At 38.0% G+C, this 17,545-nt stretch overlaps 1 protein-coding gene across 6 annotated transcripts in view; it reads right to left on the reverse strand.

Moving 5' to 3' along the window:
• PRPF40A (pre-mRNA processing factor 40 homolog A) overlaps nt 1-17,545 on the reverse strand; it is a 21,417-nt gene continuing 3,872 nt past the window's right edge. The window contains exons 3-26 of one of the 6 annotated variants that reach the window (XM_066999323.1): nt 16,923-17,003; nt 16,478-16,508; nt 16,262-16,284; nt 14,982-15,083; nt 14,770-14,880; nt 14,206-14,326; nt 12,930-12,954; nt 12,148-12,447; nt 11,653-11,761; nt 10,689-10,753; nt 9,911-10,075; nt 8,282-8,390; nt 7,925-8,075; nt 6,981-7,114; nt 6,582-6,696; nt 6,333-6,436; nt 6,043-6,159; nt 5,409-5,546; nt 5,193-5,288; nt 4,426-4,512; nt 4,243-4,339; nt 4,090-4,151; nt 2,697-2,831; nt 1-1,249 (exon numbers count right to left, since the gene is read on the reverse strand). In XM_066999323.1, coding sequence (XP_066855424.1) covers nt 1,157-1,249; nt 2,697-2,831; nt 4,090-4,151; nt 4,243-4,339; nt 4,426-4,512; nt 5,193-5,288; nt 5,409-5,546; nt 6,043-6,159; nt 6,333-6,436; nt 6,582-6,696; nt 6,981-7,114; nt 7,925-8,075; nt 8,282-8,390; nt 9,911-10,075; nt 10,689-10,753; nt 11,653-11,761; nt 12,148-12,447; nt 12,930-12,954; nt 14,206-14,326; nt 14,770-14,880; nt 14,982-15,083; nt 16,262-16,284; nt 16,478-16,508; nt 16,923-17,003 — 2,571 coding nt within the window. In that variant the 3' untranslated portion in view covers nt 1-1,156. The remainder of the gene's footprint in view (nt 1,250-2,696; nt 2,832-4,089; nt 4,152-4,242; nt 4,340-4,425; nt 4,513-5,192; nt 5,289-5,408; nt 5,547-6,042; nt 6,160-6,332; nt 6,437-6,581; nt 6,697-6,980; nt 7,115-7,924; nt 8,076-8,281; nt 8,391-9,910; nt 10,076-10,688; nt 10,754-11,652; nt 11,762-12,147; nt 12,448-12,929; nt 12,955-14,205; nt 14,327-14,769; nt 14,881-14,981; nt 15,084-16,261; nt 16,285-16,477; nt 16,509-16,922; nt 17,004-17,545) is intronic. The other 5 variants (XM_066999325.1, XM_066999324.1, XM_066999326.1 and 2 more) reach the window with 5 other exon arrangements.

The following is a 17,545-nucleotide window of genomic DNA, read 5'->3' on the forward strand; positions in this document are numbered from 1 at the left end:
CTAGGAGACAAGGTTTAATAATTGATAAAAATGTACAAAAATATTCCAATCAAAGGTTTCAGAATGTGTACCACAGCAGTCACTGCTTGTCGCTGAACAGGGCCGACAACTTTCCTAAAAGCAATCAAAAAGGAGACGGAGCTTCAGAGCTTAAGCTTCTTCCTTTTCCCTTTTTAAGGAAGGGTTTAGCACACACTGAGGTTCTAGACACGGATACTGCAGCTGCTACTGAAAACCTGGTGGTACATTCCTCAGCAGGTTCTTAAGGCAACATATTGAAATTAATTTGCAGGATTTTTATTTTACTTAGGATTTTCTTAACGTGAAGATAAATGCTGAAACAGCTGTAGCTGTTCTGGATCAGGTTTTATGCTAATACAAAGGGCAGCTGCGAGCAGCAGCACCCTCTGCCGGCACTGCACTGAAGCACCTATTGCATTTCTGTCAGCCACATCTGCATTTTATTTACCATAAACATTCGCTGGGAGATGAGACTTAAACATGAATCTCAGCCAGGACATCAGGTCTTCTGCTTCACGTAAATGCTCAAAACTGGTTTGGCCAGGAATGTAGTTCATAAAAGACCAATTCCAAGATCTGATTATTTTTGCAGTACAGATGAAGAAATGGATTCATTACTCCCCTTCCATTGCCTTCCCCTTTCAAAAATAAAACCAAATTCGTAAGACAAATTAAGCCACAAGAAACTATATTAAAAATCTTTCTAAAGATGAAGTTTTACCTGCCTACATTGGCCAGGAAAGACAGTGTTACTACCTTTCTAGGAAGGACCGTACTTAGGAGATGCTTTGCTAGAAAGGTGCCAACACTTTCCTTAGCCTGCAGACAAGATCCAGCGAGAACTGAAAAGTCTTCCACCGTGTTGTTCCCTTCAAAGGGCTCTCTCCATGGCGAGCAGAACACCCATTCTGCCTAGCAGGTCAAGGACAGACATTCAACTTGTAACTCAGAATTTCATTCACTTTTCTAGATTTGATGCCCATAATAATAGTACTTGAATGTATTTACGTGGTAAGATTGAAACCCACTGTTATTCCAACAGTGGAACTCAGGATATCAGAACCCACATCCTGAATCAGACATTGGTTTCTTTTATTATGCCACAATGTAAACATATTTGGTATAAATAATGTTCTCATTGATCTTCATCCAGTTGTTCCAAAAGAGTCCGCCTCTGTTTTTCCAGCTCCCCTTCGCTCAGTTCACTGCCTGAAGTATCCCAGTTACCCTGCAGAGAGAAAAAGGTTAATGGTAAGAGCGATTTATTTTCCACGCTTTGTTCTCTGGCTGAGGCACAGTAGGGGCCCCCCGTTAGCCTCCTACCCCTAACGCAGCGCGTTAGGGAACGCTCTGCACGGAGGCTCCCAGCTGAAGCCCAGGCACATGCTCTCTGAGCGCCAGAATCCCCCAGGACCTGTCATCCTGCACGGTGCACACCTGTCCGCAGTTGCTCCTGCACGGACAGACAGAGCTGAGCCCTGGATTTTCCAGGACTTTTCTACAGACATTTTTACTAATAAAACCCGTTCAGGAGCAGTGTTTCTGGTGTCACCCGATGCCTGTAAGCATCGCAGCATTTAAGCCATCCCCGCACGGTACCAGCGCGCCGCCCACATGCCCCACGAGCTGCTCGGCGCCTCTCTCGCAGGGCGTTCAGGCAGCAGCAGTCACAACAAGAGGCGGGGAGGGAAAGAGGGAAATTGCAAGCTAAGCTGAGGTCCTCCAGTAGACAGCGACCACTTAATCACACCTGAGTTCACGTTCGCATTCAGCCACATAACTGGGTTTTCCAACGGCGTTCAGATGAGGCCAAAGCAGCTTATTTTAAGAAGATAATACAGAGAGCAGCCATCTGCCCTCCCTCCTCCCCCGGGAGGCGGAGCATATGGGGCGCTATCCAGAAGGACAGCGCCATCAGCGCCACCCAGCTAACCAGAGCGAGGCAAAGGGTTCCCACAAAGACACCCAAAGATGTTGATTCCTCCCCCCTCCAATTGTTTTTTTTTTTTTAAAAGAACATGTTTGCACGTCTTTGAAAACGCTGTCCTGAGCACCTTCCAAAACCAGCCACATGCAGAACCACCACAGCAGAGCGCAAGATCACGGTTACAAGTACACTGCCATATGATTTTCCAGCTTGAGAAGTTCAAGAATTTAGATTTTCTCCCAGTATCAGGCTAACGCCAGCCAGCACCGCGATTGCTACCTAAAACAGTGACAAGAGGACTAAAATTTCAGAACGGAAGCCCCACAATCAGTCAGATCTTTACCCAGCTGTGCTGCTCATTTTCCTTTGAGATCAATTTGGCAAATTGGATGGAAAAAAAGAAAGGCAGTCTAATCCTAAATAGCACTTTGTCACAGTATGGACTGTGCTTCAATACGGTCTATAAGATAACGTGCCTCATTTACACTTCACATCACCAGCAACGAACAGCATTTAGCCAAATAATTTCACACATCAACAACTAAATACTAAGTGAGGGCACAGGATCTGCATGGTTCAGCTCTGGTTGAACATTCGGTCCTTTTATATATGGAATTGGAACATAAATAAAGCTTTAGCACCTTACTTAAGGTAAACCCTTTATGAACCTATAAACTTGCATACTCCAGCAACCCACTGATACATAAAGCCCAAAGGCATTACATAAGAAGGAAATAAGAAAGCTTACAGAATCTTTTCCAGGTCGTTTTTTAGTCGGAGATTTATGTTTTGATTCAGATCTTTGTCTAGCTCTATCCTTTTCACTTTCTCTCTCTCTTTCTTTTTTGTCTTTTTCTCGTTCAATATCTGATTCTGGTGAATCCTTTGTAAACAAAGGGAAAATATTAAATATTAATATTAACTGTGTTAGATATCAGTTTACAGAATACCAACACTTCAGAGAAGTCTGACTTCATTTTAATATAGGCCATATTAGAAAGAAACTGCTTGAAGCGGTTACTAATTTAACACATCCTATTAACCAGGGCAGAAACAAGTAATTTCAAATCACATTACTAAAGTGATTTGAAAAGAAAAGAAGAGAGTCTTATAAAAAACCATTTACCATTTTCAATGCATGCTAAGACAGGGCACGCTGGGTGCCATACGATAAATCTCTTCTATACAAAAATGCCATTCATCCAACAAGAATTTTTCCTGCTCCGGCAGGGGGATGGATCTTTCAAGGACTAGATGATCTTTCAAGGTCCCTTCCAATCCCTAACGTTCTGTGATCTCTGGAAAGGGTGAAGGCTGGTAAACATTTTTCTAACACAGCTGCTTTGCCATATTTGACTGCTTTAACGCTGCTGGGCTTTTACTGGACTGAGGGATTAGGTGCTGCAACTGTGCTTTCATTCTGTTTCATCCCAGTGTCACTAAGCTTATGTGACCCTGTCTGTGTTGTGATCCTTCAGTACTGATGTGTTACTCAGTGCCTAATAATCAGCATCCCCACTCTTTGTGGATGCTGTCTATTGAAGGGCACGGCTAACTGCTGGGAAGTTACAGAAACAAAAGAATAGATGAGTTTCAAAAAGCTTTGCAGCAACAGAGTCCAGAGACACCAACTGCTTTCTCTACCCAACACCAAAAATATTCTTTGGCCTCAACTGATACAGAGTGAACGAAAAGCTCTTTCTGCTCTTTAGGTTCTTTTGATGCTCCAGCACATTTGATGTCAGAGCTGCTAACCCAACCCCGATACTCAAGCAGACAAAAGGAACGATGCTTAGCATAAGGCAAAAGGAAAAGATGGCAGGGATTCTACAGAGCGCTCCACAGTAAAAGCCAACGCCAAGACTTGCCATGATGATAAACAACGGTTAGCAAGCTACTAGTAAGTCCTTCATACTCCCTTGATAAGTTGCGGTTAACCCCCCCAAAAACTATGGGGTCTTAAGTAGTTTAATATTAACGTGTATGTAACAAAGTTATTATTATACTAATACCCTGTCTGATCTCAGAGTGCTTACTATAAAGGCAGTTGGGTGACTAAATACCCAAAAAAGGATTGCTAACGCCATAAGGTGTCAAGTTGTCCCTTAAACTAGCTCAAAAAAACCCTTAGCTGCACTTACAGACTTATGTCTTCTCTTCTTGCTCTTTTTCTTGTGTTTTTTTGACTTCTTGTAACTTCTCTCTGCAAACATATGGAGAAAAAAATGGTAAGATTACAATTACCCATAACAGAGTAACACTAATTTTAAAGCAAAGAAAAAAAAATCTCATACCAGATTCTGCACTGGAAGAACGCTCAGAAACAGATCTAGATTCTGACCGTTGCCTTTTCTTCTTTGAATGACTATCATCGTCCTCAGACTCTGAGCCCTTGATACAAAAAATGCGGTTAGCAAGAAGACAGCATTCCAAATAATTAATTACAGGAGTAGATTTTACAACATCAAAAGCCTTACCGAACGAGAGCGAGACCGCTTCCTGTGATGTTTTTTAGACTTTTTAGAATGTTTCTTGTTCTTTGAATGATGGTGCTGACATTCATGCTAGAGTACATGAAAAGGCAGATGTTAGAATTGATCTACAGGGCACAGCCAGAAAAATGACATCTCTCATCATCCACAAGGCACCTAAAGCTAGTAGTGATTAAAGATAATCAAGAGTTTTTTGTGTCAAAAAATTATACACCACTACCAGTACTGCCATGTTAAAGTTGTAGTAACAAGCGCTTAGGAGCAAGGAAACAGACAGCTAGCTTCAGGCACGGATGCACACAGCTCCTGTTACCTGCATCCTTGTTTCAATGCATCCAAGTACTTGTTCAAGTTGGCCTACAACATACTGCACACCTTGCTTTGCAAGATTTGAAATTCTGAAATTAAGCCATTTTAAAGTCTCTTCAGCTCCAGAAATTGAAACAAAACCCACAAAGTGTGTGTGTTTCAAATTCTTATCTCCCACTGTCTAGAAGAAGACAGCACCTTTTTCAACAATGTTAATTTTAGTTAACTTTTGAAAATTCTTGCAGAATAATCTTGCAGATTAAAAGAACAACTACATATCAAATAATTATAACATGCTTCTTCAGTGCCTCACTTTCAAAATGAGGTTGTATTATCCATCCTTTAGGGAAATACAGAACGTCTCTCTCTTAAATTATGTGGGAAGGGAGACAATCAGGTAAGATTTTTTTTGGTATATTCTCTAATCAGGAAAAAATAATTACCTCTAGTACATGCATGAAATCTTTAAATATTCTTTTTCTTTCAGACTCCAGAGTGATGTCTTCAAATGCTGGCTCTTTCACAAATCTATCTCTGATCTGTAAAAAAAAAACAGCAATGAATTACTAATATGAAATATGGCCATTCGGAAGTGTTAGCACGCAACAGCTTGTTAAATATATTTGGAAAGACTTTCATAGCCAAGTGACAATACATACATCTTCCCAGACAGCATCCAATTCAATCGGAGGAGTAGCTTGTTTCAACATACTCTTGAAGGCAGACTCTTTGCGCTTCATTTTACGAGCTTCTTCTTTTTCCCTCTCTCTTTCACGGGCTTCTGCCTTTTCTAGCAGCTATATTGAATTAAAGTTGTGAGATTATTTGAAAAATATCAAAGTGGAAGATTAATAATTCAGTTTCATGCAATTTTTGAAAGCCCAATGACAGTTTACCTTTTGAGTTTTCTGTTTGTCATTTGCACCTACCCACTACTTGCATGCGTTTCTCAAACAGAATCTAAAATATATTTAATGCCTGATGCAAGCCAGACCAACAGAAATGCATGAAAATCCCTTAAGAAAAATTACAAATAAGCACGATAACATTACTGAATTCCTACTGATGTGTTTTACTTTCCTCAAGATGAAATGCTTATGGTCTCGGGTAAAAATCCACTTCTTCAATTTTTATTTTGGAACTGTTACAGGATAAGCGGCTCTAAAACACAGCCTCTTTCTTAAATATTGTGACAGTAGTAGTCATAACAATACAGTGAAAATAAGTGCCAATTCTTATTTTACAGGGATTTTTAATCATAATTTTGGAACATTCTTATATATTAATACTTACACTATTGAAGGCCAGCTTGATATTTCCTGCATCTAAAGTTGTAGCTCTTTTAGTTGAGCTGATGACCGTAACAAAGTCTTCAAAAGAAGTGTTCACTTCAACCACAAATCCTTTATCCTGTTAAAAAAAATCCCTTTGCATCAGGTAAGTTAAGGAATTCTCACATTAATGGCGATATACACGACATTAACGCAACGTAAAATCCTACCTCCCGGTAGCAAGGTTTTCACTTGAAAGAGGTATTTGGCATTAGAAGAGAAACAGCATAATAGGGCATTTTCCCCTCTCACCTTTAAGATATCTTTTATTATCTTCTTTTCATCATGGTAACGTGCTTTTAAGTCTTCAACATAGAACTTGAAAAGATCAAGTGCTGTCGATCCTGATGAAAAAACTAAATAAGTCAAAAGCTAGCTCTAATAAAAGAGCTGCATTTTTTAAAAAATTCAGAAAACATACAAACAACCCTGCTTTACTCTGCCCCAAGATCAAGAGCTTTACACCTTAGTTTTACAGGGTTGGAAGGAAAGTATTCTTACCAGGTTGACCAAGCATATTAGTGAATCTGATGTCAGAGCTTATGGTTGGGTACAACTCCATCCAAGAGGACATTGAATGTAATTGTCCATGCTCATGAAGTTCATCTAAAAATATCTACAAAATACAAGTGAATCAGAATTTCATCATCACTTATCATACTTCCAACTTTGCTAAGAGCTGAAACGAATACTCCTGATAACTGGAATTCCATATTTGTTAAATTTTGAATTTTCCATATTCTTGCAGTTTCTGGCAAACAGATTTGTTACATCACAAAGTGGTGCAACTCTGATATTCGATTCCTTATATGTACCCATTAGCCTACCCTATGAAATAAGAAAACACGGAGTATCTAATCTGTATGACATGTCTAGGACAGAAAAATAAAGTCCACCAACCTGGAAAGACTCTCTATTTTTACGCTGCCGCCTTCTTTCTCTAAGCAAGCTTTTCTGTTTTTCTTCTTCCTCCTCTTTTTCCAGTGCCCTGATATGCTCTTCAAAACAGATCAGCGCATCTTCCTTATCCATATCTAGCAACAGGTAACAATAGAGCATTAAGAGAAAAAATTAAGTACTGCTACTCACTAACTGTAAGACCTTTCTTAAGAGATAACTGTTGCCAATTGTTCCTATTAATGGAGTGAGGTGAAAATTCACTGACCACTGAAATATATTAAAGACCTGTGCAGCAGCAAAGCCACCAACCCTCCTCCCCTCCAACCTGGCTAATTTTTTTTTTGCCAGTACAGAGCATGGAAGTCTTAATGAGAAAAAAATTGTGGATGAGCACTTGTGCATCTCTCTCTAACATCCCAGGCATCTTACAAACACAGGAAAGAAGTTAGAACACAGTAACTCTATCAAATACTTCAGCAGTTGTGTGAAAGCATATGCTGCTCTTAAAAACAGGATCAACCCATTTACAACAAAGATGTAAACATAATGGAAAAAATACCTTCTTACTCAGAAGAGTAAAAAGGATTACTACTTCTAAGAAAGCAAACACAGAAGAAACTCAGTCTAGCAGAAAGTACTGTATTTGCCACACTGCTTACGCTGTCAAATAATTCTCCAAATTTCACAGGATAACAACTACTGAGGTAGTTTAATCCCCATGAAAGAGGAATCCAATGCTTTATTATTAAGACTATTCAATAACAGTTTCTGAAGCTGACGTTGTTTCTGAGGAGCCAAAAGAAGACAGGCCCTTTTACATGCACTGCTCAGCAGCTGTCACAGCTGCTCCCAACCTCCCAAGAGCAAGCCATAACCAGGAACCCTCACTGCTAAAGACAAATCCATTCCCTCATCCAGAAGAAACGCATAGACTTTTTACATACTCTGAAGTTCCTCATCTTCTGCAAACGTAGGATTGTCCATCAGATACTGCTGAGCCTCTGACCAAGTAGTGCAGTAAGTGACATTAGCCATGTTATCTAGTATGTTCTTTAAAGCTTCCCAATTCCTCTTTCGCAACTGTTTGGCTTGTTCCTGAGGAGAAAATGTAGTAATGCAACAATGCTTATTTGGTTCCCAGTGTCTTTCCTACAAATTCCTCCCATTCTGTTTGCATTTTCACTGTCCCTGAACTATGCACAGATCTGCACTGCTTGCAAGATTTCTTTACCAAGTGGTATAAACTAATTTACTGGTAAGTCAAAAAAAAAAAAACAAAACCAAACAGGTACAAAAGTTACCTTCTCTTTCTTAGACAGAAAAAACAAGACATCCTCATAAATTTCAAGACGATCACGCTCAGATATTGCATTCCAGACTTCCATCTCCCCAAACATTTGTTCAGCTTTTCTAGACAACGAAAGAAAAAGCACACAACAACTTACTGATGAATACTCATTTAACATGTTAGTGCAAGACAGTGGGACATCAGCTACATGATAGGCAGTAATGCTTTTGTAAAACATCTCCCAAATTTCTTTCTTGGACAATTGGACAACTTCTGTGACAGCTTTCTCTCCATCTAACAAACAATGAAAACAGTTGAAAAATCAATATTCCTCTCCATAAAGTCCAGGTTCACCTACAATTCTAGTAAGCACCCTGTGAAATCAGCTGAAGAAAATTTTCAATGACAGGCCTACTAGACACACCTCCCTTTGGGCAGCTGCTATGTCTTTCTTTTTTCTTTCCTATTTGTGAACTAGACAGAGACGAATAAAGTTGCACTGTCCTTTAGATTCAGTAATGTTATACAATAGCTGTCTATCAGATTTAACCCTTTAAAAAGAGCACATAATAAGTAAAATCAACTTAAAACAAAAAAGAACCCGAGTTTTAAAAGGATAGCACAAAAAGCCACACAACTACTAATTTTTTGTAGGTGGGAAATTACCTATAATTTGTCTGCATCAACCTAGAATCTTTACCACCTAGAAAACCACACACAACGTTAAGTCACTGTGGTGGGTAAACTCAAACTTCACACAACTGTTTTTCAACCCTTCATCAAGTCTTTCTGGAGAGAATAAAACCTTACCAGTCTGCATGCCTACTACCTGAAACCAACCATCAGTATCGTGGATTACATTGTGCTTTTAGAACCATTGAAAAATGAAAGCAACTTTTAAAGATAATCTAGGCTTAAAGCACAGAAGGGACTGTTCGTGTGCTTAACATCACGCATTTAACGAAGTTATCACCGCTTTATACTCAGACCACATTCCAATAGACTCCAGCTTCAGTATGCATAAATGTGGGATGCTGACTCACCTGTCTTATACCAAGTTGCTTGGTGTCAGTGCTCACAAGTACTTGATACAGTACTCAGAGAAGAAAAAATCTGAGTCTGGACAGTTTGTCAACTGCGATTTTAAATTTGACTGAACTTTGATAATATGGATTTCTGGCAGGTTTGGTATTTACTATGAGCTCAACCTGACAAGTCTATCACACTTCTATTTTAACACTTGGGATGTTGGCCCCAGACATGCCAAAATTTGACAGCATTTACACAGTATCACATTCCATGAACAAGCTATCAGGCTTTCTTTGTTCTTAATGGCAGATGTAACATAAGACACCTCCCAGTGTTACTATTCACCTTTACTTATTCAAAGTTCAACCATACGGGTTGAATCAGTATGCCACTCTTTTGTGTTACCTCTTTTTTCTTTCTTTCCTGCCTATTTTGCCTGACTTCAATACATTCTGTGAAAATGAGAAGAGTTGTTCTCCCATAAATATTTTACTTTCCAGCTTTTCAAGGCTGAGCAAATACAAAGGCTGGCATTACCAAGAGCAAGCAGCAAGTTTAAGGATAAACTTGCCAAGCTAGCAAAGGTCAGAACTTCATTTAAGATTGATCTTACTTGTATCTTGTTGTGGATGTCATCTTTTCATGGTTTTCAAGAAAACGCTGGAAGGATTCTTTAGCTTCTTTGTATTTTGATCTTGCTTCTTCTTTTTCTTCTTTTTCTGTTTGAACTTTGTAAGCATTAAAGGCTTGCTTTTTTTCACTCAACTTTGCCAAAGCACTTTGTATAAAAAAATGAATTGCAGAAAAGGAAATTAAGTTAGAAAAACAAAACTGAAGAGTCAAAACATAAAACAGATCTGAACAATGCAAATCTTTAATACAAAGTTATATTTAATCTATACGGCCAGTCATCACGCTCTCTCTCCTTCAAGAGAAATGAAATATCGTTTAAAAAGAAAGTAGTAAGAACAAGAAGTTATAAATAAAGCAGTTAAGAATAAAACAAACTACTATCCTATTTTCAGGTAGTGTTTACACATTTCAATATTATTTTTATAATTGATATGAACCAGTTTTCCTGCCAATGTTTATGGCAGCCATCCATTTCAAAAAGTAACCTAGAAAGTCTTCAGCTCCAGTAAAAGTATGCCTTTGTTCTCAAGCAAGTCATTTAAATTGACTATAATACAACCGTCAATTGCCTCATCTTTCGCTACTCAAAAACTAGGACTTGTGCTTTACATAGTAAAGGAACAGCATTCCTTGACAATGGCGTATGTTCACAAACGGACAAGTATGTATTAAAGCAATCAAAAAGTTACACCAGTCAAGTCAAACTACCTCAAATAGTGTTTGTATAGAAATGTAATAAGAAAAGAATCAAGCAGTACCTGTATCTAGGATCATTAATGATCATCTTCATAGCTTGCTCCCAAGACGCATTAGACGGTACTCTCTGTCAAGACATTACATCATTACTTTGGCACCAATATCTAACAATTAGAGCTTCCTTAAAAAAAATTCTTAGAAAGAAAAGCACTACATTTTTTGGGGTTAAGACAACATTTCTTGTTACAAAACTATATTAACAGTTTATTAACAATCAGCTTGAGAAATGAAACTAGATTCTTTGGTATTATCACTATCCCTACAATAAATTCTCCTGGAAATTTTTCTCACTTGAGAAAACAGATTCTATACACTGAGGGAAAACCAAAGTGAATCTAATTTTACTCTCATTTCACCTCCATCTTTAAAACAAAGATGAAAAAAATCAAGACTTAGACAATCAGACAACACTTTTATTAGAAACGTACCTCACAGTCAGTCAAAAATAATGGTAACTGTAACTTCAACAAACATTTAAATACTGTTGTTAAAATTACTACTTCACAGAAAAATGTTAAATCAGACTAGCTCATGGCAACGCTGCACACCAAACCTAATAGTCTGTCGTTTTTCAATATGGATCTCTAAACTGTCTCTGAAACATCTAGTGAAGGTATCCATCAAATCGCTCACCATTCCAGTCTGAATTCTGGACAAACACCAGACCGTTAGTTTGCATGATAGCGTGGGAGTAGGTAAAAGGAAGAAAGGAAAAAAGCTGACCTGAGAGCCCTGATTAAAATCCTACACCTTGCTCCTCACCCAAAGCGCTTCTGAAAAAGGCTTACTCTGTACATTCTTTTCACTGTATTTCTTTTCCCACATTTCTTGTCTAGCATGTAAGTCCTCTTCCACAACAGTGAGAGACTTTAAAAAAAAACAAACACAAAAGCCCTCTAGCTGTACCTAGCAAATGTAGCTTGCGTAGCTCTATAAAGCATTAAGAATAACAACTGACTGAAATACCTTTTCTTTTAGGAGTTCTTTAAATGCTTGCTTTGCTTCTTCCTTTGTATTCCACGTATAGGTTTTTTTAACTGGCTGTGCATCATCGTCCTCTTTCTTTGAAGAAGCACTATAAACAGAAATGAATTATTTTAGTATTTAAGCATTTTTTTTTCTAAGTTAAAGTCACTGAAGTGTCATATAGGGTAAGTGTATAATGTTACCCCCAGAGAACTCTTCAAGCTATTGAAAATTTATCAGCTGTGAGCCACAAATGGTTCTACACTAGCTTTAGGGGAAGGCTGACAAGAGGGCATTAGATTTTTAAAAATAGACTTAATACTCCTTCCTCTTTATTATTCATTCTTCACTGCTGCCATTGAGATCCATGCTCATGTTTCACTGAAAAAACAGCTAGTTGTCAAAGAAGCCTGGCCACCTAGAACTGGAGATTAACGAAATCTGACAAGAAATACAGAAGTTCAAAAACCGTAAATCCTATATAATCTTACTTACTCTGCTGAACCCTCCTGCTTGGAAGAATCATCCGCTGCGTTAGCTGCAGTTTCTGCACTCTGTTCCTGTGCAGCAGGTGCAGAAGTTGCTTGCTGTCCCTGTTCCTCTGCTGTGGCTGCGGCAGTACTCTCATTTTCTGTCCCAGAAGCTGCAGCAGTTTCGCCTTCAGAGGCTGCTGTTGCTGCAGTAGTGGTGGTGGTTACAGCTGCTGCGGTTTCCGCAGCAGTTGTGGCTGTGGTGGTTGTGTTTGCTGCTTCTCCCGTAGCAGATGACGTTGCAGCTGACTCTTCAGGCTTGGTGCTGTAGGTATCAAAAATGGCAACAGTCACATTTAAGCACTGGAGAGCTTAACAGGTTAGGGAAGACAGTAGTTTAAAGAAGGTAAAGTAGGAAGGGAGAGGTTTAAGTCAAGTTACAAATATTTTATCTCAGAATAATACAAAATAATCAGCTCTGAGATAGGAAGGCTTCAATAAAACTATGCATTTATGTATTATACCATAGGATAATATCACAGAACAGCTTGGGTTGGAAGGGACCTTGAAGATCACCCAGTTCCAACCCCCTACTATAGGCAGGGACGCCACCCACTAGATCAGGTTGCCCAGGGCCTTGTCCAACCTCGCCTTGAACACCTCCAGGGATGGGGCACCCACAGCTTCTCTGGGCAACCTGTCCATGCAAGGACCACGTTCAAGATTCAAGGACTACATTCTACTTTTAAGAAGTAATAGGCAGCCTAACATAAAACACAACACTAGTAACACACACTAAAAACATACCTGTTTTCTTCTGCTTTAATCATTGCTAGAGGAGAAGAGAAAAAAAACAATCAAAATACAGCTTTAAATAAAGATATTTTACGCATGGTAAAAAGTCACTGTTAGCATGATTTAATAAAAGCACAGCTTTAAGTATCTTCATTACCATTGTCCTTTGAAGACTGAAATCAATTACAACTGAAACAAAATTTAGAAAACCACTAAATTAAGATTAAGGGGTAAGAAAGGGATTTCCTCAATTTAAAGTAATTATTTCAACTTCAGACTATTTTAAAGAACAGAATGTTAAGCTTTTTGAAACAGATCTTTCTTTTTTGAACATTCATTGATGCTTATGCATTGTAGTATTCTATACATTTACTTTATAAACAGCTGGTTTTGTAGTTTTTCATCAAGATCTTATTTCCCTCACTATACCAAACAAAACTTCTAAAAGTGAAGAACAAGAGCACATCATCATGTTTGTTTAAAAAAAAGGTATAGACAATGTTCTGTGTCCCTCCCCACCTGTTTTTACAACAGAGAAGGTCAATACAAACATACTAATATTTTTTGCTACAACAGTTTCTCATAATATTTTCTGAGAAAAATTAACAGGAAATAATTACCTAAGCAAAGCCTGACACACAGTATTGGCTTTCAGTAGACACTCTGCTTTCAGTATAAAACATATTACTGTTCTTAAAATTCTTCCACAACACCAAAACAAAATGCAATTCCTACTGGATTATAAGCTATATAGTATTATAGAAGTCCAGCACCCTTTTATCCTGTTTTCCCAAGTGAATGAGGATTACTACAGTAGCCCCTCTGCTTCTTGTCTCCCCTCACAAACCTGAACCCATTAAAAAAATTCTACCGAAAGTTCCCACGTTTCCAAAGAATTGGTGGCTAAGAGCGAAATCATACAACAGACTCAAATGAAGCATTACCTAATGTAATGAGAACATGCACATAGCCCCGAACAAGCCACAGCACATTACATCCTAATTCAGTTCCTGTTTAAGGACACAAGGGGGAGCTTCTGCTGCTACATACGTAGAAGAGAACTAAGGGTATTATGGAAAACTGGGTGGCAATGAGGTAGAAAAAAACAAGGAAAACAAGAATGCTCCATAGAAATCTCAGACTGCAGTAACTCTATTGCATGCAGCTAATTCCAGTAGTTTTTATTTCTAGCAGAAGTGTAACTCCTATGCTCTGACAACAGTCTTTTGCCGTAACTCATGCATGTGCACAGCTTGCAACCCTCCTTACTCAACTTTGTCGACATTACCTTCAAGATCTTCAAGTTCTTTGGGTTTTGCCCAGCGCGATTCCTTTGTTTGGGAATTATAGTAATATGGCTTTCCAGAATCAGATTTGTACTCTTTCCAGGGACACTTCGACAACAATTGCTAATGGAGAAAAAAACCAAAAACATACAATCAAATTTACAGTAATATTTTAAAATTAGAAGACTGGTAGAAGTGAGCCATAAGCACTAACCCAAGAAATAATTTAAGGATTGACAAATACAAGGCATCTACTTGCCAAGGAAAATCCTCCCTAGTGATATAAACACATCACTTATCTAAATATTGAAGAATGCCACCCTTTTGATTGGGAAAATTTACATATAAATTGAGACCTGTTTTAGTTTTGTCCATTTTGCAGCTTTATGTTCCACCAATATAAGGAAGGGGATATAAGCATATTTGCAACATTTCTAATTTTAGGAGTTTGCTCCCACTGATAAAAATCTGTTGGCGCACCTATCCTGCATGGTAGTCATGTAGTAAATTCTTGCCTTCACACAAAACTTCCACAATACAGTAATTTGCCTTTGAATTTAGTTTACCTCAGCTGGTGTTTTGAGATCATCTGGCTTCTCCCAGGTAGACTGCTTTGTTTCAGTATTATAGTAGTATGTTCTTCCATCAGGTGATTTGTGTTCCGTCCACGTAGATTTCTAGGAAATTTGAATATAACATTAATGATGAACAATAACTGATGACCGAGATGCTATCAAAAGCCACTAAAAAGTACAATACAAGTGGAAAGCAGATAAACCTGTTTAGAGTGCTCTTCGTTAACAGAACTGTTGGTTGTGGCGGTTTGCTGAGCTGCACAAACTACGGGATGCGTTGTCTGAGGGCGAAACAAAACAGAGCTCTGAAAAGACATTCTGGTTACTATTTGTTTTTCATTTGAATGTGCATATTAAATATAGTAAATAATTCAGTAGCAAAGGAAATGCAGCAAAACAAAATCTAAACAACGTTAAGTTGGTATTGTTTTCAAGAATCTAGTTTGTGCTATGCTATTAAGTCTCCCACCCCCCTCCCATTCAGCAATCCAAGGTAGCCAATTGCCATCAGAAAAGAAAGGAAAAGTTAATGGGATCAGAACCTAGCAACTTTGAGAAATAATCTTCAAATAATAAAGCATGCCATGTTTTCAAAACTAAGAAAAATTTGCTTCAAGGAAATTCGACTTCAGGAGTTCCATGTGAACTCAAGATTACCTTCTTAATGCTTTTCAACAACAGCTTATACAAACTTACTGAAATCAGAGGTGGCAGAACTCAGCTGTAGCTGAAATCTGTTCCGAAAATCTGCCATTTCAGTTACTGAATATGGCTGAGAAGAAACAACTCTTTCACAGGTCAATTACACAGAATGCAAGTCTCAGAAATAAAAGGACAACTGAAATTCACTCGTATTCATTTAATAACTGATATTCATTTAATAATTACACTAGGCAAAAATCTACTTATAAATTGCTCGTGTAACAGAAGGGAGATTTAAAAAGGAAAAAAAAGTAGGAACAACTTTCACTCTTCTTCAGTACAAAGCCACAACTTTACCCTGAATAACTGCCTAGCCTGACACTGGCAGACTTAAAACTGAAAAGAGACAGCTTTAAAGTAAGCTGGGTATTTTTGACCTATCTGAACAGCAAGTGAATTATATCCTAGACACCTAAGAAAAAAATCAAAATAAACTGCCCTGCATACTAGAAGAACTAGACAAAGATTAATTCCAAAGCTCAAAAATTCATGGAAATAACAAGAAAAGCACACCTTTTACTTAAGTTCAAGCTCAATTCCTTAAAATAAAAACACTAATGTCACATAAAACATGAAAACCTTGGCAAAGCAGAAGAAATACATTTGAAGCTATTAATTTTAACATTAACTACCAATTGATAATCTAATGAAGCCTTAAATCACAGATAGGCCAGCAAGCTCCATCAAGGGAGGACAAAAAAAAAGTTTTAAATCTGTAAAGCCATGTTTGTATGACACCACGCTTCTATCAAAGACTTCTACAGTTTTGATTTTCACCTACCTGAGTTCCAGGTGGCGTTACACCTAAAAAAAAAAACAATCAAAAAGGCTGGTTATTTTTTTTTTCCCTAGGTAAAAACACAATTAAAAGAAAAATATTTTCTCTAAGAATCAATGACAGTTAAATTATGTTTTACGGAAGTGGGTTTTTTTTTTTTGGTACTTCAACTAGTTTTGGTGAAATACTTTGAAACAGTAACAAAGAGCTTATACTTACCTACTTGCGCGTCCATGCTGTTCACCCCTGGCTGTAGAAACAATCAGCAGATATTTAAGCACCAAGTACAATTGTAATCAAATCAATAAATACAGAACTTATCCAAACAAGTGGGTGTCCAGCAGCAAAATGCTCTAATGTCTTAAATACGGATTCCTAGCTTCCCACCCCCCACACAATTATTACTGTTGACTTGAATTAGGAACATCAAGCTAATTCTCAGAAAGGCAACATACAAAATAAGCTACACCAGGGGTCTCTCCTGCCATTACCCCAATATCTCTGTCTTTAGCTCCCAAATAAATTATCTCCTACATAAAGCTCCATCACAATTAGCAATAGCTTTTTCACAGTCCAGCTGAAGAAAACAAAGACATACCCATGCTAAACAAAAACAGCTGACACAAAGACATTTTCAAATTCAAAAAAGTGAAATTAAACTCACCGGAACTGTAGGCTGCATAGCAGCTTGGGACATGTGAGACATCATCATTCCGGGCATTACCGACTGCATCATTCCAGGCATCTGTAATTAAACAGTACTTCAGATATGCTTTATGATATTTTAAACATTAAATATGATGCCTCATCTTTGTTTTAAAATAATTACATGACACTTGCTTTAATACAAATGAACCTTCTAAGCATTTGGAAACAAAAAGTAAGTTACTTCTGTAGAATCCTGATTCCTACAAAAACTTACATTAGGAGTAACATGTCTCAATTATTCTGAAGTCTGATAAGTAGTATTAACAAAGACCACCACGTCAACAAAAGAACAGCAGCAAATGATGAGGTATGTAATCTGTGTGATAAGCTATTACTGAAATCTTAACTTAAAACAGGAAAAATAAAGGTTGGGAAAAATTTCTGCAAACTTCCAAGGTCACATGGAATGAATTAAACGTAGGAAAGGTAAACTCAGAGTCTAAGATTAGTTGTGCTCACAATGTTTTTTGCAACTTTCAACCTGTCTCCCTTTCCTCTCACCTCTGCAAACAGGAAGGAACGCTTTACAGGGACACTAGAAGAATGAATTTCTGCAAATAACTTCAAGATGTAGAGAGC

This window comes from Anser cygnoides, chromosome 6, assembly GCF_040182565.1.
Source record: "Anser cygnoides isolate HZ-2024a breed goose chromosome 6, Taihu_goose_T2T_genome, whole genome shotgun sequence".
NCBI lineage: Eukaryota > Metazoa > Chordata > Aves > Anseriformes > Anatidae > Anser > Anser cygnoides.